At 36.2% G+C, this 22949-nt stretch overlaps 2 protein-coding genes across 2 annotated transcripts; one reads left to right on the top strand and one right to left on the bottom strand.

Annotated features, from left to right (window-relative positions):
- The first annotated feature begins 4980 nt into the window (after positions 1-4980).
- On the top strand, positions 4981-10771 carry LOC108337305 (UTP:RNA uridylyltransferase 1). The gene is made up of 6 exons (XM_017573801.2): positions 4981-6421; positions 6681-6983; positions 9161-9384; positions 9560-9623; positions 10075-10271; positions 10431-10771. Exons 1-6 carry the CDS (start codon positions 5456-5458, stop codon positions 10639-10641), a joined length of 1965 nt encoding a protein of 654 aa, XP_017429290.1. The 5' UTR covers positions 4981-5455; the 3' UTR covers positions 10642-10771.
- A 34-nt stretch (positions 10772-10805) lies between these two features.
- Positions 10806-22041, bottom strand: LOC108337574 (glyoxylate/hydroxypyruvate reductase HPR3). Its single transcript, XM_017574129.2, has 2 exons — positions 21349-22041; positions 10806-11438 (listed from the first exon to the last, which is right to left on the bottom strand). Exons 1-2 carry the CDS (start codon positions 21874-21876, stop codon positions 10920-10922), a joined length of 1047 nt encoding a protein of 348 aa, XP_017429618.1. The 5' UTR covers positions 21877-22041; the 3' UTR covers positions 10806-10919.
- Positions 22042-22949: the final 908 nt, after the last annotated feature.

Raw genomic sequence — 22949 nt, 5'->3', positions numbered from 1 at the left:
CTTTAACATTAAGAAACTATAAACAAAAAGACAAACTTAAAACAAAACTAAAAAACTAGATTAAAAGCCTTGCACTACCTAGCTGCACCATTGTCCCCTCCACAAGTAGCTCAATTCTTGCTTCCTCATTTGCTCACAGTTATAAAGGTGATAATTGCAATAGAACAAAAACAAACACGAAAAGACACAAGCAAAAGAAAGAGTAAACTAATGTATAAAAGAACTTTCATAAAACCATTAAACAAGCAACATTCATAAGATAAGTAATTATACAGTTCTAAAACATAAATCACACAAAAAGAGACTCTTCTAGACTTAATCATTCGTATAAACACATTAAAGTTGGACTACAAGAAAGTTTTAGAACTCGTAATGAATACCCTCCACCTACAAGGTTAGTCCTATATCAATCACTAGAACTTCAAAAAGATCTTTTGACCTGGATCTTCTGCCACTCTCAATCCCTAACTCATCCCCCTCTATGAGTTTGAATTACTAGTAGAGTATCAGGACGACTTCCCATCTAAGTCCCTACTTTAATGCACTCCTTAGAAACATATTTGACAAAGATTTTCTCTTAAAAATCATATCATACTCACAGTCTATATATCATCAGATTCCAAACATACATATTATCATTATTATATTTATATACTACCAATAATCCTCATACAACTCAAATTCACAAAAAACATGTATCATGGAAATGACTGAACAACTCTATTAGTCTTGTTCAACGAGTAGTGCCAAAAAATCCCACTTGCTTAGCAACTAGAAACCTCACCCAATAACACTAGGATTGGGACAATTCTCATAATAAATCGCCCAACGAGCTTAGTTCGCACCCAACGAGCTCAGTATGCTTCCATCGAGAGCACCACTACAACTCTTAGCAATTTGTATGCCAAAATTCCCCCAACGAAATTTATATGCACTCTATGGCCATTAAGTCAGTGAGATCGTAGACTTTGGAGTCACTCAGGGAGAATATTCTCGCCCAATGACCACAAAGTTAGTGAGCTCTGTAACTTTGGCATCACCTAGCGAAGCAACCCTTTGCCCAACAAGTTTGCATAATTGTAGAAAATGAAATTATGCAATTTACAAATCTAGACCTCTCAAGTTGCAGTTCACTATTTTTCACATAGCACAAACATACCAATTTGATGTATAACACTTAAACTCAATTCAAACAATCACATTTACAATATCCTTCATTAACTTACTTCAAACTTCTTCATATAACTAAAAATGAAATTTAAGATTTTAATCCCCAATTAAGCAACTCATGCTCAATATATCTAAAATAACAATTTTTCATGCAATGATATATGCCAATACACATTGAGTCAATTAAACCAATTTAAAATTTAGAATAGTTGTAATTAGTTTCACTTACCTTTGATAATAGCCCAAATAGCTCAAAGACTAAACAACAACCTCAAACAATCAAGAACCTCTATCTGTCCTTAGAAACAACACAAACATTATTAGGATATATCATTAGAACTACTGATCAACAGAGAATCTTATAAATGACTCTAAAGACACGTGCAGAAACATGCAAACAAAGAACCACTTGAACCTAGAAAATTGGTAGAAAATCAACTTACTCATTGAGACATTGATCAATTGATCTTGAAGAGCTCATCGCCAAAAGTAATCCTTTGCTCTCGATTCTTTAAACAGATAACCTAAGAGTGAGATAACTTAGAGATAAATGAGATAACTATAGAAAATTTATTTCTAGATAAATATTGTGTTTTAAAGTAATGAAATTCATTTATGAAATTTCTATTTATACTTAAGTCTTTTACTATTAAAATAATTGAATCTCACTATTTTAAACATACTATCAATTCTAAAACACCATTTTATAGGTTCTTACATATTTTTTTACATAAATATATATTAAAATTTATATATAATTATTTAAATTATTAATATGCAAGAAAAATATATATATTTACTGTAAATAAAAACTTAATAGATCTATTTAATACGTGTGTTCTTTTCTAAAGATGGAGGAGAGTGGATGAATGAATTTGAATGGTTTTGAAGGAGAGTGGATGAATGAATTTGAAGATAAAGTTTATATTATTTTTTATTAGATTTGGAAGTGAAAGTGAATGAACTTATAGTAAAGTTTATGAATAATTTAATATATGAAACATGATTTTAATAGATAAAAATTGAAGATTATCAAATGTTATTGTATGTATGATATGTAGAAACGAGATTTATGAATAAATTTTAAGAGAAAAAATTAATATTGTAATGAACAAAAAATACAATATATTTAGTATAAATTTATTCACATGCTGTAATAATTTTCATGTTAATAAAAAAATTTAAAAGCTATATATTTGATAATTTTTAATTAATAGTAACTATTGTTCTGATTAAGTTATTGCTCAAACAAAAGACCCTTCATTGAAATATACTAATTGGAACAAAAGAGCATTAATAAATTTTGGAAATCTTAGTTGAGTTATATTAAAAAATTGCCACATTACAATTTCTATTAACATTCATAAAAGTTTATATTTAAAATACTTTTAAAATATATAATTCATAATTATTTTTTAATTATTTAATAACATTTTATAATAAAAAGTTTCTATTTAATTAACGATTCCTGATGTTATTCTTTTTGCGAATTTAAAATTAGAAAATAGAATGTTTATGGAAATATTTTAGTGGATGGATGAACTTTGATTAAAAAGAGAAAATGAAAAACGCTTCGTGGTTTTTATCAACATATCAAAAGCATGGCAAACAATGGAAAAAACCTATTATCTCGTGTTTAGCAGGTCAGATTTTGTTATTTCTTTACACCACTTGCAACAGTTGTCTTTTAGGATAAATTTTGGTTATTAAAAGAAAGTTAACTTTTATATTTATAAAGAGATTAAATTAGACCAGCAAAACGGATTAGGTCTATCCTCCTCTTAACCCGTCAAAAATGAACTAGGCTGAGTTAGTTCACCATAAAAAATTCTTATAGGCACAATCATTTTTTTCTTAAATTTGTTTATATATATATATATATATATATATATATATATATATATATATATATATATATATATATAAGAAGCATATCTAATTATATGATTTTTTTTATATTTTTAATTGATTAATTAATATTTTTAATTATATAAATTCAAAAAAGTTATTAGATTTAAATATTAAATTACTCTATTATAACTAATAATTAAAATTTAATTTATAAGTGTAAGAAATTTAAATTAAATATTGATACATATTTATATATTTAGAAAATTATAATATAAAAAATTTAATCTTTTAAATTATTTTAATTTTAATTTTTAATTTTAGAAAAAAAATAAAAAATAAAATGAGTCACCCGTCTTTAATCCGCTAATTTGATAGACAAGAAAGATCGAGCCAAAACAAATGAACGAGTTAAAAGTTTAAACTTGACCTATTATGTATTTGCATACTAGCCCGCAAGTCACAATCCATTTTATCATCCATAATTAAAAAGTAAAATAATGAATGTAAATTGTATGTAAAATTTGTTGAGTGTCAAAATAATAGTACCATGTTCTTACAAAGAAACTATTACTTTACATCTAACAAATTTTTACACACACGTTACATAAACTATTTTCCTTTTTAGGTTTTTTTTTTCAAATATAGAAATTATGTTTTTATCATCAACATTTTTATACTTATATTATCACCATTTTTATTTTTACTTTTTGGTACAATTTTGTTAACATAAAATTTATTATTAATTTAGTGATATAATTTTTTTTATTTTATATTTTTTTAGTTTCTAAACTTTAACATAAAATTGAAATTCATTCATATAGGTAACTTTGATATTTTATTGTCTCCAAATTGAAAAATAGGTTAAATCATTCCATTAGTCCATATCTTTTAGCAAAATCTCATATCGGTCTTTGTATTTTTAATTTGTCTCTAACTTGAAAAAATTGATGTAATTAAACTCTTGTTATATTAGCTAAAACATCGTTTGAAGATGATGAGGTGACCATCTATAATGGATATGTGACATTTAATTTTCAAATGCAACTCAACATACATGTCCATGGGTGTCAATTAATTCTCTCATTTTGTTGGAGTCTTAAAGCAGCGTTTGTTTCTTTGAACTTTCTTCATGTTGGGAGAAATAGAAACTAGAGTAGCCATTTAACAAATTAATGTTGCAAACCAAGTTATTTACTAAAGCATCAAATTCCCTTAAACACATAATTACTTTCAAATGAGAAACTTGATCTTTATAATAATCGCACTCTCCCTTTAGTGGTTCACCAATGTGCTTCTCATAAATTCTTTATTTTCTTATTCCCATGTCCATCGCTAAAGTCAACTATATTTCTCAATAAATTTAACAAAACTATTGTCACAAAAAAATTGTTTTTTACTTTAAAGTCAAACCTATATTTATAAACCTCGTAATAATAATTATATCATACCAATTAATTACTCATTAATAGCTATTATTATTTCTATTAATTGCACATCAATTATTGTTATCATTATTAATTATCTTTTAATTACTTCAACGACTATTTTTGCTGATCGATTTCTAAGTTGTTAGTCATTCGTCGCCTGGTCCATTGACGGAATAAGTAGTCATACATTACAGAAACCAAATCTTAAACATAAGTAAATATATCCATTTTAATGTTATATTTTTTACATAAAAAAACATATTTTACAAATAACATTAAATCTAAAATCTCTAAAATGGTATAAATAATTTAAATATTAGCATAATACATGTTTAACAAATAAAAAAAATTAACTTAAGATAAAAAACTATTTTAAAATACAAATAAAAATAATAAACATAAGACAAACAACTATTTTAATTTACTTTTAAAATTTGAATAACAAAATATATTAAATATTAAAGTATGCACAAAACGAAATCCAATTTCGCGGACTACACACAAAGCCCTAAAATTTAAACTTGGTGATGAACGACTTTCTATATTAGCAATACAAACCTTGGAAGCAAGCGTAATAGCTCGTGAATTAACTTATCGTTTTCTGAAACTCCGATTTGCTGTGGGGCCAAGGTGAGTTTTTAAGGAGCTCATGGTGTGTACCCGTAGCATGACCAACAATGGAAGAGCGCAGGAAGAGGAGGTTCCGGCGAGTAGTTCAGATGCGATGACTATGCTCCTAGAACTACAAAAGCAGCTAGATGAATTAGAAAAGAGACATGCGGAGGAGATAGCCGCGTTGAAAGAAGAAACTAAGATGAAGAGGAGGAAGCTTGAAGAAGTAGGTCAGGATTGTTCCAAAGGTCCAAGCTTGAAGACCCCAAGATACCCCTACGTCATCCCTTCGGTCAGTGCAGGCACAGGGATCCCCACCCAAGGTAAGGGGTATAGCTAACACCGCCGTCACTGCCCTCAGTGAAAGGTGGTGGCATCCATTCACAGATGATATCATGGAGGTGCCTCCGCCCGATAATTGGCAATGGTTAACTATTGACCAGTACGACGGTACCACGGATCCTGATGAGCATGTTAAAGTGTACGTTACTCATGTTAGCGTATATAGTACGAAAGATGCAATTTTCTGTCGAGCCTTTCCCACTTCCCTAAAAGATGAAGCCTTTAGTTGGTTTTCAGAGCTCCCTCCCATGTCAATCAATTGTTTTGCCACATTGGTAGCTCGGTTTGGCTCCCGGTTTGCGAGCAGTCGCCCAGATAATGTTATCTCAACTATGGCTCTGCAATATATTCGGCAAGAGAAAGGAGAGGCACTTAGGACCTTCATGGAACGGTTTGGAAAGCTGGCGTTGAAAATCAGGAATCTTTGTCCTCAATTAGCATTGTATTGCATGATGACAGCGTTAAGACCTGGGCCCTTTCTAGACAGCTTAGCCAGGGAGCCGACGACCGACCTCAACGAGCTGAGACAGAGGGCGGCGGAATATATTCGGTTGGAGGAGGCCAGGGAGCTTATAGGAAATATGAGGGCTGAGAACAGCCCAACTGACAAGAAAGCTCATGACCAATATAGACATCACAAATCTTTACCTCGGCTTAAGGAGATAAGACAACCTCGATTCAATCAATACACGCAGTTGAATGTAACAAGATTGCGCGCCTTGGAAGAGGCTCTTAATGCGGATCTTATACAAAAACCAAGGAAATTAGCCACATCGCCGAATGCTGACATGTCTAGGCATTGTCGGTATCACCGAAAGTATGGGCATGAAACGGAAGAGTGTGTGGCCTTGAAAGACAAAATAGAAGAGCTTGTACAAGCGGGACACCTCAGACAGTTTGTCCAAAGAGGGGAGCATGGTCGCGAAGGCCACAGGCGACTAGTAGAGTCAAGAAGAACGATAGAGGATGACTCTGATGACAGGACTAACTCAAGGCAACGCCGCGCTACTCGAGAGAAGGTTTGTGCTTATATTTGTTGATAATATTGCTGGTAACTAATTTGGTATGTGTTGTAAATCATTACTGAGCTAAATTTTAAACTAAATTCCATTAAGTACTTTGAGTATCCATTAAGTACTTTGAGTATCCACTCGAGAGAAGGTTTGTGCTTATATTTGTTGAGTTTAACAGTTACCCACCGGTGATCAAATTATGAAGCTCATGTGTCTTTTATGGTAAAGTATGAATGTTATTTACGCTTGTATCATTTATTACCAGGATGCCATATCAAGGGACACTGATGTTCTTAGTGTTCCTTTCCTTGCAATATATGAGTCTCTAATACCTTCTGAAGAAGAAAAGAAGAAGCAAAAGCAAGTAGTGGCATTATTGGAGAAATTAGTTAGAAAAGAATGGCCAGCAGCTAAGCTTCATCTCTATGGATCATGTGCTAATTCGTTTGGTGTTTCTAAAAGTGACATTGATGTTTGCCTTGCTATTGAGGAAGCAAGTCTGGACAAAGCTAAGATTATAAGGAAATTGGCGGATATTTTGCGATCAGATAATCTGAAGAATGTGCAGGTAAGAAAATTTTCGTCTTTTTTTTGCATTTTCATTTTTATCTTGATGGTTTGTATTCACATATAAAGAAATGTGCAATAATTTTTAAGAAGCAAATGTACTTGTATAAGCTTGCTAAGAAATTTCCATAAAGGAGATTTAATAACTTTGGTTTTGAATGGAAAAAAATTGAAATTTGCTATAGCTGGTTTGTCCTTGAATTTTGTCTTAGATAATAAAAAATAGTTACTGTTCACCGAATACTTCCCAACACTTAATATCTTTGCGAAGGTAATGAGAGAATATATGTCCATAATTATACTGGTTGTAGATTTTGGTTAATTGTTTTCCTACTTGTGGCGTATAACTTCCCAAGTCTGTAATCAGCTTCATTGCTGTTCAAAGTTAATGAAATTTTGTATTGTTGGTGAGATTGAAGTTGGCGAGGGAGGGTTTTATTTCTCCCCAGATATAAGATGAGTTTTATTTTTGAAATTTATGACATACAAAAACTAGGATTTGGGAGACATGGCCAGATAAGATTGATAGTGTAAAAAGGTTGTCAGATGAAGTACGGTGTAAATCGACTGTGGTTGTTGCTACTGCTGCACATACTACACAACCTCAAAATCAAATTCATATGTCATCCTCTTCCTCTCCAAGATCTACATCACTCAAGTGATCTTCATCTTTTCCCCCTACTTCAATGTCTCCAACATCTTCCTTGTTTGCTACTATGAATTTTCCGTTTTTATTGAGCTTTGGCATTATTAACAACTCTTTTCAAATAGGAGACACTTTCCTCATAATAAGGAGGCTTTAAATCCTTACCATACTATCCAACAACCTTTAATAGTTGGATAAGAAGAGGACTCCTACAAGGTTAAATGACAATGCATTAACATAAGATGCATTTATTGTCATTTGTCGGAGAGGATTCTTTCCCTTTGCTACTACTTTTGTAACTTCTGCCTAATCAAGGTTGTTCTACTTTTCATTTTTTTCTTTACTTCATCTTGAACACTAAGACAAGGACTAACACCTTTGTTTGCTCCTTGAAGATGATGTTTCATCCTTCCTATGCCACCCCAACAAGCATTAGAACAAAATTTACATTTTACTTCTAGTCTATTTGTAGGAAGATTTTCACAATAAAGGAACCCCTCTAACTCTACTGTAGTCCTTACTTGAGCCTTGCAGACCTAAGAAGGTCACTTGATTGCTATTTCTTATTGAAAAGTTACAGTAAACACAGATCCTTCGAAATTCTGCTGTTACTCTCTTCTGAAGTGGATTATTAAAAGGAATCTGACTTTATTATATCATAGAATGTAGGAATTTTGATGTCATTTTAGGATATGGGTTTAAGCTTAACTTATCCCTATAAAATTGGTTTATAAGGTGTGATTTAAATGTCATTTATGTACTTATATATTCTATTTTTTGCTATAAAAAATGTCATTTATGTACTTATTTGTTCTGTGTTTTGCTATACCAGTGGTCAATGTGGAACTAAATTACTTATCCACGATGTTGCAACAAAGGCATGCTTCTAAGAGGCCATATATGACGCTGGGTGACTATATAAGGCGACTTTCCTACTTTATATTGTGTTTTTGCGTGGATGAAGAACATAATGTGGTGGTTTTTGCTGTCTTTGATTTGATACTTTCAAATTTATGGATCCCTTATAAAGGGGCCCTTATATGGATAAGCATAGAAGCTATTGTCTTCACTGGTAAATGCTAGTGTCTAGACTTTAACATATTCTGTCTGTTAGTCTTTGCCTTCTGTGTCTGAGTCTCTTCACCCCCCTTTTGTTCTTCAACAGCATCTCTAATCTGTTTTTTCTGTTTGATTTTTTATTGGATATGTTTGGAGAAAATGCTATGGTTAAAAGAGTTGTATGATAATGCACTTGTTTTTACAAGTTTTGTATAAGGATTAGGACACCCTAAGTGTCCAGTATTATTTAATTAATTATTTTTTGCTTATAAAAAAAAATATAGGTAATAATAAAGAAGGAAAAGGATGTGGATTAATAGATTGGGAATATGACAGAAATGACTGGTAACTGACTCAATTTTTCTTCAGAAGAATGCATTTGCTGCTGGTTTACGGCTCTTGGAAACATTCATTTTGAAGTAATTAAATTAAAAAAAAAAAATCTTCAGTTCTTAATTTGAGTTTGTTTGTAGGCATTAACACGTGCACGGGTTCCCATAGTAAAGCTCATGGATCCAGTGACAGGAATCTCTTGTGACATATGCATTAACAAACTTCTAGCTGTTGTGAATACAAAGCTTCTTCGGGATTATGCACTCATAGATTCAAGGTTACGGCAGCTAGCCTTCATTATCAAACATTGGGCTATGTCAAGAAGAGTCAATGAAACTTACCAAGGAACTTTGTCTAGCTATGCGTAAGTTAACCTCTGTTGCTATTCTTATTGAAAAATTCTTTTGTTGTCTTCATTATAATTAGGCAAGGTACTGTCCTAATATATCAAAATCAAAGTAGACAGGATCAAAGAAGTTCATTTAAATATGATGACCGGATAGTATCGCTTAAAAACAATAATTTAATTTTAATTTCAGGTATGTTTTGATGTGCATTCATTATTTACAAATGAGAAGACCTGCCATCCTTCCATGCTTGCAGGTGTGTACTTCAGACTTTATTCTTCTATTCCTCTATGGCAGATTTATTCCTTTAGCCTTTTAAGAAGTAGAATGTCAGTGTTTCCGCTATTAATGTTTCAGAAATAACCCTTTATATTTTGATCTAAACATAATGATCTGTGTTTCCATTTTGTACAGAATGAAAAAATTAATTAAGAGTTCTAGGTATCTTTTCATTTTCATTTTCCATACAATTGGCTGGAAAAACCACTTCAAATTTTTATGCTGTGACAAAGCCTTGTTAATGGCAAATCACTTTTTACTCTGAGAAAACCACTTTAGCAATTGCGTGGCCAGTGTCAATGGAATAACTTTTTTGTAGTATGCAAATCAAAGACGTTCAGTTAACTTTGTCAAGTTTGTACCTCATTAAACATTACATCATATGAATAATTTTGTAATTTAATGATTGAATACTATTTTCTATACAGGAGATGGAGACAACGTATTCTGTGACTGTGGATGATATTAATTGTGCTTTCTTTGATAAAGTTGAAAAACTTAGAGATTTTGGTCGCCACAACAAGGAAACAATTGCTCAGCTTGTGCGTGGATTTTTCCACTATTGGGCATATTGTCTTGATTATGCAAATTCTGTTATATCTGTACGCAAAGGAAGCATTATCAGGTATGATAACTCGTTATCTCTAAATGTTTGTCACACCCTTTTATGTTCCATTCCGTTGTTAACAAATTCATAGGAACTGGGTAATGCTTTGTTCATTTGAATTTGTTGTTCATTTTTATTTTCATTTGACTGAATATATGATACTGTATTTTGGTGTAGCAAACGAGAGAAGGACTGGACTAGAGGGATTGACAATGATCGGCATTTGATATGTATAGAGGATCCTTTTGAAACATCTCATGATCTTGGGCGAGTGGTAGATAAATATAGCATCAAAGTTCTGAGGGAAGAGTTTGAACGCGCTGCTGAAATTATGCAGAATGATCCAAATCCGTGTATTAGACTTTTTAAGCTCTATGTTCCCAGTTGATCTACTCTTTTGTTGTTTTGGGTGTAGATTTTATAGGTTAAAGAACTTTATGGCCTTCTTAATCTTTTACTTGAAAGGCAAGAATTCAGTGTTACGTTGAACCACCTTCCAACACATGCATGTTTTACTATGTCATTGGTTTCATTTCAAATTCAACTTAGTTCATTGTGAATTATATTATTCATCATATTAAGTACACGATAAAGCCAAATAGAAAAGGGTAGAAGCATTACATGATATTTGTGTTCTGAACAGGAGAGAAGTAAAATTAAAAGAAGCTAAATGACAGGAGTAATGAGAGGGTTATTAGAGAAAAAAGCTTCCAAATTAAGTCCGAGAAGTTGGCAAATAGCAAGATAAGAGTCTAAAGTGGAAAAACCTGCATGTGGTGATAGAACTACATTATCCAAGGAAAAGAAGTGTTCATCAACAAGAGGCTCATTCTCAAAGACATCCAAACCAGCACCTCCAATTTCACCTTCCATCAAACAGTTGAAGAGTTGTTTTTCATCTATCAAAGCTCCTCTTCCCACATTGACAATAACTCCTCCTTTTCCCAGTGCCAGCATCACTTCTCTGTTGATGATGTGGCGTGTTTGGTCATTGAGGGAACAACAGAGAACAAGGACGTTGGTGTTAGTGGCAAGTTCAAGAACAGTAGAATAGAAAGGGTATGGAACAAAGGGTTTCTGCTTCCTAGAGTTGTACGAGACCATGCACTCCAAGGCCTCAAGCCTATGTGCCACCTCTAACCCTATTCTTCCCAACCCTACTATTCCAACTCTCTTTCCTGATACCTGAACCAAACATCATTCTTATCAATATTCATGAAAAATCACACAAATATTTTATATTTATTTAACATTATTTTTTTAAATACAAAACTTTAATTTTCTTTTATGAAAATTTTATAAATATAATACATTTCAAATAAATATAAATGTCTAGCACTCTTACCTTACTTATACTTTAAACAAAGTAAACCAAATTAGTACCATTTAAATAATTAAAAAAAAAACAATTGACATTGTACATGACATGTCTTTATTTCTCTTTTTTTTTTCTTATGTTTTTCATTCAGATGTCTGAAAATAGATTTAAATGTTACACTAATATATTTTTGTGTATGTTTGGAAAGAAGTTTATAAATTTAAGACTTAATTAAGTTTAATTTCTTTTTAAAAAATGTTCTATTGAGAAAAGTTTTATGTCGTCAATTAGAATATCTATCAACATGAAAAATAAAAAAAATATTAACTAAGATTTAAGTTTTTCATTCATTTAAATATTTTTATTTATCTTTTTATTGCAATTTTGATTCTACTGAGTATTCAAAATATGTATGTTTTTCAATTGATTTCTTATTATCGAGTGGGTGACATGATCGTTTACGCTACGGACAATAAAAAAATTCAGTACTTTCACGCTACAGACAATAAAAAATAAAAAATAAAAAGCAAAAAAGGACACTGACACATGTCAGCAACCAGTACAGTATTAATGAAAAGAATTTAATTGAAATAACTTTTCAAAAATTAAACTTAATTAAAACAAAAACAAATAAAAAAACCTACTTAAATATTTTCAATAAAAATTAAGATCAAATGACTAATTAAAAACCAATAATATATTAATATGAAATTTTCAAAATCATGTAATATCAATAAGACAAGAAATATTTTGTAGATGAATTAAATTAATTTTTCTTCGATTTGTTATTTCTTCTTATAAAAGAAAATAGAATTAACCATTCTTCATATCAACATTACCTTTAATATATGCAGCCTATCTTACTAAATTAGATTAGCTCCCACAAGTAAAATAAAAAGAGTTCTTAACTTAAAACTTTAAATAATTGAACTAGTTATGGTTTTAGTTTCTAATGTTTTTACATAAATTTGGTTTTGATTTTTTAAATTTAAAAGAAAAATTATTTTCAAGTGTTTTAAATTAAAAATAAACGGTTTGGATCCTTTTAATTTATTATTCAGAAAATTAAAAAAAAAAGACTTATAAAATAATTTATCCTTTAAATTTCGTATTTAGAAGTTAAAATATATTATTTAGTTTAAATACTAAAATGAAAGTTACCCCAAACTTTAAGAACTAAATCCATAATTGAATGTTAAAATATTATATTGACATCTCTCCCATAGTTGGACAAAAGGAAAATGTTTGGACTGTCTTTGTTAACATGTACTAATTTTTTTGAATGATAAAATTCCTATTAATGTAACTAAAGTGATTTATGTTTAATAAAATTTGATGAAGTTCGTATTATTAATTAAATATTCGTTGAAAATAACAACAAAAAATAATTAATTTAATAATATATTATTATACACTTTCTGTTCTTTGGTCCCAGCATTGAGTGCTAATGTACTCAATCCCAATATTTTATCCTTCATTCATCAAATCCTTCTTGTCTTATCTCTTAACTTTTCTCTTACAATTTTTCATAGTGCGAAAGAGTAATTTTTTTAATTAGAAAAAAAAATCCAAAAGTATTTTCATACTTCATTTTCTTAAAATCATACCATATTTATTTTCTTAGGGTTTTCGTACAAAAAAATATTAAAAAATTCAATATCACAATTTGGTCAATAAGATAAATAACAAGTCTTAATATTACAAATGATAAGATATATAAAATAACCATGAGATTATTTCTAATTTAAAATCTTAAAATTAAATGTTTGTGTTTGTCAATATATTTTTATATATCTCTTAATTTTCTTATTTTTACTTTATTTTCAATCTATTATGAAATTCCTAATATGTGTGTAGAATAATTTCATACATGTAGACTAAATTGAAAAACTAAAATGATATTGCTTTTAAAAATAGTTTCGTACTTTCTATTCATAATCTCAATGTAAAGTTAATTTATCTCAAAGTAAACTTTTGCTCTTATTAACATTTATTTTAATTAACATTTCCAGAACTCGAATATATATGGTTTTTTCTCCAAATTCGTTTATGTATGAATTATATAACGTGTCCTTTGTAGTAGATTGAATTTCATAATTGATTATAATTTTTATGTTGAAATTCAAAATAAAATATAATTCCTTTTGGAATTTGAGTTTAGGAGTGAGAATAACAAATAATTCCTTTAATAAATCTATTTAAAAAATATACTTCAAGGCTTAAAACGTTATTTTATACATTTTTCTATAACTCTTAATAAAGATAGATTTTTTTTATGTAAATATAAATTAAAAAATATATTGAAACTTTTAGGTAAAATCACTTAACTTATTTAAATAACTAATACGAAAAAAATTGTATTTGTACCATATGGACCGGGTATTTGTACCATATGGGCAGAGAGTCCAAAATCAGCACGAGACTTATGTGACCACTGGCATTTCTTCTATCGTTTTACTCCTCTGACAGCAGTGTCAGACGGCTTGCATAAATATTCATCTCACGTGCGGTGTAACTCGACCGTTCGTCCTTCCGCTCGGGTGAGTTGTGATGGTTCATCGATCGCTAAATCAGGTCGTTAAGACGGAGATTAAGGTAAATAATGATTAGAGCTATTGGGCCGTGATTAACTTTTCACTAATCCCAAGCCCATAACGAAAACTATAAATACAAGTCAGAGGTAAGTGGTAGATAGGTTGCATTTACTGCATATTCATTACTATTCCATCGAATCGCCAACAGTTTCCGCACTGACTTTGGCATCAGAGAATCTTGGACAGGTTTCCCCCGGACGGGAGAGTGAACAACGGAGCTTGGAGCGCCACCGAACGACTTGAAGATCAATCGTGGAGGAGCGTCAGACACTGCCGAAACCCTTCCTAGAAGACTGATTGTGCAGGAGTTTGGTGACTTAACCCCAAATAACTGAAACATTTTGGCGCCCACCGTGGAGCCGAGTTACTTGCAAAACCCAATGGTGACCACGAGAAACATGAGTATAGACGATCCAGTGGAGATGATCCAGATGTTACAACAGAAGATGGAGGAGATGCAACAGCGTCATGAGGAGGAACTCATAGCCGTTAGGGTCGAGTGTTCGGCACGCCTTGCCCAAGAAGGCGCGAGAGAAAAGGGGGAGCGAGAGAAGGCCAAGGAGAGAGGCAAGGCTGTCATGGAGGATCAAACCGAACATAGCAGTGGGCTGGACAAAACGTGGAAACCTACAGAGCCGAAGGTCGAGGGAAGCAAAGCTAAATCTGTGCACGTGGAGAATGCCGCATAGGACAAGTAGTTGGTAGTGAAGACCGAGTCCTCGTCAACGCTATTACTCCCATTCGTCAAGGCAATCATGGACGTCCAGATATCGGAGTAGTTCGTCCCGCCTCAGTTCAAAATATATGACGAGACAACGGACTCGGAGGCCCACATCAAAACCTTTTCGAACGCAATGGCGTTCCGGACAAGCAACGACGCCATTTGGTGCCGAGTGTTCTCATTATCATTAGAGGGGGAGGCGCTCGAGTGGTTTAACTCACTCCCTCCCAATTCCATCGAGAATTTCGCTAGACTACAACGTTTGTTCAATCGACAATTCGCCAACAACAGTACTCAGGACTTGACCGTCTTCGAGTTGGTCACCCTGAAATAGGGAAAGGAAGAAACTTTAAGAGCATTCATGGATCGATACCAGAAATCCGATGAGTGAAGGGCTTGAGCTTGGAACTTTCCCTGCATTACATCCTTCCCGCCCTCAAGCCCGGACCGTTTAAGGACAGCGTCTACCGACGGGCGCCCAAGACCATGGAAGAGTTGTGAGAGAGGGCATCAGACAAAATAAGGGTGGAGGAAATGAAGTTGTCGTATAAAAAGGAAAACCAGGAGAACAAGGGAGAAAGAGCGGACGAGGGGAAATCGGGTGGCCAAGTTGGGAAGCTTGCGGGATTCAAGCAAAGAGAACCGCCCCAGGGGCCACGATTCCAGCAATACACCCCATTGAACGCCTCCCGGGCGAAGATTTTCCAAGAAGCTTTAAGCGCGGAGTTAATCCCGGACCTGAAGAGGCGACCCATGCCGCCAACGGTGGACGGTAATAAACACTACATGTATCACAAGAACATGGGCCACACCACAAAGGAGTGTGTAACCCTAAAGGATAAGATCGAAGAACTAATCCGTGCGGGGGAGCTGAAAAAGTATGTGCGGATCGACCGCCCCCATGCGCCCATAAACTGACCCAACCCACAGCGGACCAGCCCTAGGAAACCCGAGAGGCACGGAAGGTCCAGAATCGACCGGACCGACCGTTCGCGATCGGAGAGGCGACGGAGTAGAAGCCACGACCGTCCCCTGCGAGGACACATCAATACCATATTCGGTGGTTTTGCTGGAGGAGGATCTTCCTCATCCGCCCGAAAGCGTCATGTGCGAGCTTTACAATCCGTTCACTCGGTGGACAAGCCACGGAGGACGATGCCCCCCATCACGTTTTCAGATGAAGACTTTCACGCCCCTGATCCTGATTAGGGTGACCCGATGGTAATAACGACGGAGATTGCCCGGTACGGTGTGGGCAAGGTGCTAGTGGACCAGGGAAGCTCAGTAAACATCCTCTACTGGAAGACTTTCCAACATATGGACATATCGGAAGACCTGATCGTCCCATACAACGAACAGATCGTAGGCTTTGCGAGCGAGACGATAGACACCAGAGGATACGTAGATTTACGCACAAGGCTGAGGACCGGTCGGCACAACGAGGAGAAGAGGGTTAGGTACTTACTGGTGGAAGCCAATACCTCCTACAACTTACTGCTAGACCGGCCGTGCCTCAACGCTTTTGGGGCGATCATATCAATGTCGCACCTCACGATGAAGTATCCCTCGGACAAAGGGACAATCTGCACTGTCCGGGTGGATCAAAAAACGACTAGGGAATGTTACGCCGCAGGCCTGAAACTTCACACCCGCACGGTAAGAAGGAGGACGGGTGGATCCGAGGTGGCTATAGCCGACCTTGACCCAAGGACAAACACGGAAGATCGGTTGGAGCCCCTCGGGGAGACGCAGTTGGTCTTGATAGGGAAGGACGCTTCCCAGACCACGATCATGGCTCGGGGGTTAGAGCCTGAGTTGGAGCGAGAGATTCGGTCCGTCCTTTGGAAGAATCGCGACTTGTTTGCATGGACAGCCGCTGATATGTCGGGGATCCACCCCTCGGTCATGTCACATAAGTTGGCACTATTCAAAGAAGCGCGGCTAGTGGCGTAAAAGAAGCGGAGGATGGGAGAAGAGAAGAGGAGAGCCATAGAAGAGGAGGTCGGGAAGTTGAGGCAGGTCGGGTTCGTCAAAGAAGTGACATATACCACTTGGCTCGCCAATGTGGTGATGGTGAAGAAGGCCATCGGAAAATGGCGGATGTTCACCGATTACACCGGCCTCAACAAAGCTTGCCCAAAAGACTCTCATCCCTTGCCAAGCATAGACACCTTAGTGGATGGAGCCTATAGCCACCGGATGTTAAGCTTCCTAGATGCATATTTTGGGTACAATCAAATACCCATGTACGGGCCAGATCGGGAAAAGACGACATTCATCACCGAGAAGGCAAACTTTTGTTACGAAGTTATGCCATTCGGCTTGAAGAATGTTAGGGCTACCTATCAGCGCTTGATGGACAGGATCTTCGCAGAACAGATCGGTCGGTGCATGGATGTGTATGTCGACAATATGGTCGTCCGTTCACCTGACAAATGATGTCATGTGAAGGACCTAGAAGAGGTGTTCCGACAGGTTAGAAGGTACGGGATGCGGCTAAACCCGACCAAATGCACGTTCGGAGTAGTTGCTGGGAAATTCCTTACTTTCATGCTCACTGCCTGGGGTATCAAAGCCAATCCTGACAAATGTGCGATCGTGAAACTACTCCGTTGTTTCGGCCAATCCTGACAAATGTACGGTCAGTCCAAGCGTCCCGAAGCTGCTTCGTTGTTTCGGCCAAACTCTTCTTGGCCTCGTCCAGCTCGACTGAGAGCTCATCGATCTTCTTATCGAAATCATCTTGGGCTAGCAGCATCTGATCCATAGCCGCCTGGAGATCCTCGGACACCTTCTTCTCGGCGAGCAGCTCTGCTTTAACATTCTCGACCCCCGGGCGATCAACAAACTCCCTAAGGTACCAAGCCAGGGAAGTCGTCCAGATAGACATTTCCAACATCGTGTTGGTCAAGTCAGCCTCCGAGAGCGACTCTATCAACGCCTGCTGCGAAGAACTCATGTGGAAGTTTGTCATGTCGCTCATGTTGAACGCAGGGCTGAACACCCCGCCCGGCAGTGGTCAAGAGGAGGACCCCTCTTTCGCCTTACGAACCTTCTTGGACGCTGAACAGGATGATGACCCTTCCTTCTCCTTGCACCCTTTCTCTCCCTCTTTGCGCTCTTTCCTCTTCCTCACGAGGGGTACGACAGATGTGGTGGCCGCCTCCGAGGAAGGATCTACGAACACGGCCAGTAGGCTTTGAGGGGGCTCGTTGTCCACGGCTGTCGCAACGCCGGCAGTAACGCCAACAATGGGGACGAACTGCGGGTCGACCGAGGTAACCTTCGACATTTGGCTTGTCAAGGATGCCTGCCTGACAACAGGAGGATGGAGGGCGGTCGGGGTAACCTTTTCCCGAGCGGATGAAGAACTGGCACCAGCTCCTTTCTTAGAAGCCATAAAGTTGGATTGGCAGGGAGAGGAGTAGACATGGTATTTGGAAAAAATAAAAAATTCAACTACGTTAACACCAACATACTAAAAAAGCAAAACGAATACAAAATACCATACTGAACGCCTTTCGTTCACAATCCTCATGACGAAGGCATTCGACTAAGTTGCGAGTAGAGAAACGGCGGGGGAGAACGTTGATGGTCCGAGCAACCTCCAAATCAACCGGGCTCAGCACACCAACCAGATACGCTTTTATTTTCCTAGGATTCCTTGTCTAATAAAAAGGGAACAAGGGATTGCCCGCCGCATCATGGAACTCGTGACGGCCGGCCTCGTCAATGATGACTTTAAAAATTGGTCCTTGAAATTCTTATATGAATCAGAGAAAGGATGGAAGAGGGTCCTATCTCTGACGGACGTCAATGAAACCCAACCACCCTTTGGGAGTAGGCAAACTTCAAAATAATGAAAGAAAATTGGGATGGTTGGATTTACGCCAACCGCCAAACACAACGCCAAGAATGCCTAGATGGTCGCCCAAGAATTCGGATGCAACTGTACAGGGGCGACGTTCACTTCCCGAAGAACGACCGTTTGAAACTTAGTAAACGACACCCGAACGCATAGTTAACCGAAAAGATTGGCATACATGAAGAAGAAGTCATTCGGACTTGTTTCCTTCCCGTGATAAACTCGCTCATTCCTTGGGCAAACTCCCGCCGGAACCAGTCGAGAGTCCTCTACGTCTCGAACGACATATAGCCAGCCGACTCTCCATGTCACCGCCTTTTTAGTAGCGTACTCCGCCGCAAACAAGCTAGCATCATGAGGTGCCCAGTCATACCCCGAAATGACCCTCCCGGTACTGTCCGACTCTAAGGGTGAATTATCTACAGGAATACTGTGACACCCGGGCACGGAGACGAGGGCGGGGAGTGACGCCGGTGCAAGAAGCATGGTGCAGGGGGCACAGACAAGGAGCGGCTCCTGGCAGCTTCGGGTGGAAGGGGTACATGGACGAATCGAACATACACCGGAATGAGAGGGATCTGGAGACTGTGTAGGTATGGGACTATACAGTTGAAGGATAGCTTAAAGGGATTGATTTGGCTACTCATATCACCAAAATGCATTTGCTTTTCGGTAGCCTGACTCATAAGAACTCCATAGTTAAGCGTGCTTAGCTTGGAGTAATTCTGGGATGGGTGACCTTCCGGGAAGTTTTCCCAGAAAGTGTGCGAGTGAGGACAAAGCATACTGGAAAGCCTGGTGGTGATCTGTGGGGGCAGTCGATGGTCCCTGTGAGTTGCCGGGGCGTTACAGATGGTATCAGAGCCTAGCCGGGCACAGACAAGGAGCGGCTCCTGGCAGCTTCGGGTGGAAGGGGTACATGGACGAATCGAACATACACCTAGCCGGGCACAGACAAGGAGCGGCTCCTGGCAGCTTCGGGTGGAAGGGGTACATGGACGAATCGAACATACACCGGAATGAGAGGGATCTGGAGACTGTGTAGGTATGGGACTATACAGTTGAAGGATAGCTTAAAGGGATTGATTTGGCTACTCATATCACCAAAATGCATTTGCTTTTCGGTAGCCTGACTCATAAGAACTCCATAGTTAAGCGTGCTTAGCTTGGAGTAATTCTGGGATGGGTGACCTTCTGGGAAGTTTTCCCAGAAAGTGTGCGAGTGAGGACAAAGCATACTGGAAAGCTTGGTGGTGATCTGTGGGGGCAGTCGATGGTCCCTGTGAGTTGCCGGGGCGTTACAAATACCACCCTTGAGGAGGTGGATAGGTATCCCATAGATAATCCTTTTATTCACCTCAGCGGGGAAATTAGGCTCCGACCCCAGAGACCGGACAGACTCTTCTAAGAAGGAGGACGACAAAAAATGAATGCTCTAAACTTGAAGAAGGAGAAAGTGAAAATGACAACGTCCCCGCTTCCTATTTATAGGAGAAATTTTTGTAACCGTTAAGGCATCCACACCGTTAAAAACTATCACGATTGACGATCCAGATGCGAAGCCACTTCAACTTCCGCCTCTCGACATACGACACGTGTGTTCTCGCCCAAATCAAATTCCAAAAATCGATAAGAAAAAGCCCAACAAATTCGGCCCAAAGGCCAACATGGGAGCCATCTAGCCTGACCATTGGCAAAGACAGACGGTCAACAAACGGAGTCCCTCATACCCACTTTGAGATTTCATTTGGTCCTAAACCCAACGTTCACTACGTGCACTAGAGCTTGGGGGACTTGCCATATGGATCGGACGATCCGAAAGCAGCGCCGAGACTTATGTGACCACTGACGTTTCTTCTATCTTTTTACTCATCTGACAACAGTGTGGGGCGGCTTGCATAAATATTCACCTCACGCACGATGTAACTCGATCGTTCGTCCTTCTGCTCGAGTGAGTAGTGATGGTTCACCGATTAAGGTAAATAATGATTAGAGCTATTGGGTTGGAATTGGGCAGGGATTAACTTTTCACTAATCTCAAGTCCATAGCGAAAACTATAAATACAGGTCAGAGGTAAGTGATAGATAGGTTACATTTACTGTATTTCATTACTATTCCATCGAATCGCCAACAATTTTCGTACTGACTTTGACATCGAAAAATCTTTAACAGGTTTCCCCCGACGGGAGAGTAAACAACAGAGCTTGGAATGCCATCGGACGGCTTGAAGATCAATCGTGGAGGAGCGTCAGACGCCGCCGAAACCCTTCCTAGAAGATCAATTGTGCAGGAGTTTGGTGACTTAATCCCAAATAACCCGAAACAGTATTTATTTTAAAAAAAAACTTAATACATTTATTCTAAATGTATAGAAAAGTTCTCTGAAAAAAAAAAACTATTATCTTAAGTGTTTAGCATGTCAATTTATGTTAAGTTTTATAATTATATTATCAACAAGAAGTATTATTAAACGCGTCCGTTTTTATTTTATTTTCTAGTACAATTTTGTTAATATAAAATTTATTATTAATTTAGTGATATAAAATTTAAAATATCTTGGTGACGAACTTTCTATCAATTATAGAAAACCACGAACCTTGGAAGCAAGCGTAATAGCTCGTGAATCAACGTGTCGTTTTCTCAAACTCCGATCCGCTGCAGAAATCTTCATCACCACGTCGATCAACAAAGCCACCGCCAAATCGGCGACGTCCTCGGAAAACAAATTTCCGGCACCGGCAACCTGAATTCCGCGGCGGCGGCACTCGTCGATGTCGACGTGATCAGTGCCGGCACTGGCGGTGACAACGAGGCGGAGCGAAGGGAGGAGACTAAGCATGTCGAGGGTGAGGGGGTAGCCCCCGTCACAGAGGACGGCGGCCACGGTGGCGCAGTGGTGGGGGTGGGTGGCCGCAAACTGGTGAAGTGGAAGCGAAGAGGGGTTTAAAAGATGGAACTTTTGGGAATAGGGTGGTTGGAGAACAGAGGAAAAACCTGGGGGACCATGAAGAAGGACTTTGGGGAGATTAAGGTTTTGCAACTGTTGGTCACTTGTCGTACAGTGGTTTTGGTCTTCCGTTGATGGTGGTTGTGAAGTGTGGTGAGGGAGGTTTTGGTCTTCCATTAATGGTGATTGTGAAGTGTGGGTTGGAACGAGTGCATGATAAAGTTCTTGCTATGTTTACCTCTTTTATGTGATATTGGCACCCTTCTGGTCACTTTCATGTAATAACTAGAACCTTCTAAAGATTTTCTCCCATGGTAATTGTGAAAATAAATTTAGCTACACAACATGTTATTCATAGTACTTACATATCAGTTTTTCACACAATTCTAACACAACTTTTCAATTTTCTTTTAAAAAATAAATAAATTGAAACAATGAAATTTTTTTAACTTTTTAAAATTGTTTATTTAATATATTTTATTAAAGTAATTAATATTAATGTATGCTTTTACTATTAAAACAATTTTAAATTTGTATATTTATTTTATTTTTATTCTTCACTGATTTTTCTAGTTTAAATTTATGTATTCTTTTATTATTTGATTATTAAGTTTTAAATTTTTTCGTAAGTTTATATATTTTAAATTGAGTTCCGTTTAATTATTTTAGTTTATTGAAATTTATATCTTTTTTACCTTTTTAAATAAATTTATATTTTTTTAATGTTTTTGTTAAATGGTTGTTGTGATTATTATTTTATCACGGTACTTTAGTTGATTTGACTTCACCTAAGATAAACTTATTGTTAATATAAAATAATGACATAATTAATTAAAAGAAAGTGAATTTTATTAATTTAATTAAAAATATATTAGACAACGAATTTTAGAATGACTTTTCTATCATCATTTACTATAAGTAAAAGATTGTCACTATTATAATTTTTATTTAGATAAAGACAATGGTTCCTTATTATTATCTAACATGTTTATGATAAAAATAATAAAAATTATTAATTTTTATATTAATTATAATATTAATTTATATTAATCACAAAATTTATATTTATGTAATATATTGAGTCAAATAAATAAGATGATAAAGATAACAATCACATTATCACGTTAATAGAAAAAACAAATTATAAATATTTTAAATACACTAAAAAATGTTAATGAAAATTCAATTAAATATAACTAAATTTATAAAAAAAACTTAAAACTTAACTAAATTTTATAATTTTAATAAAT

The sequence above is a fragment of the Vigna angularis genome, chromosome 9, assembly GCF_016808095.1.
Source record: "Vigna angularis cultivar LongXiaoDou No.4 chromosome 9, ASM1680809v1, whole genome shotgun sequence".
Taxonomy (NCBI): domain Eukaryota; kingdom Viridiplantae; phylum Streptophyta; class Magnoliopsida; order Fabales; family Fabaceae; genus Vigna; species Vigna angularis.
Note: the sequence above shows the minus strand (reverse complement) of the source record. Positions and strands in the feature narration are given on the sequence as shown.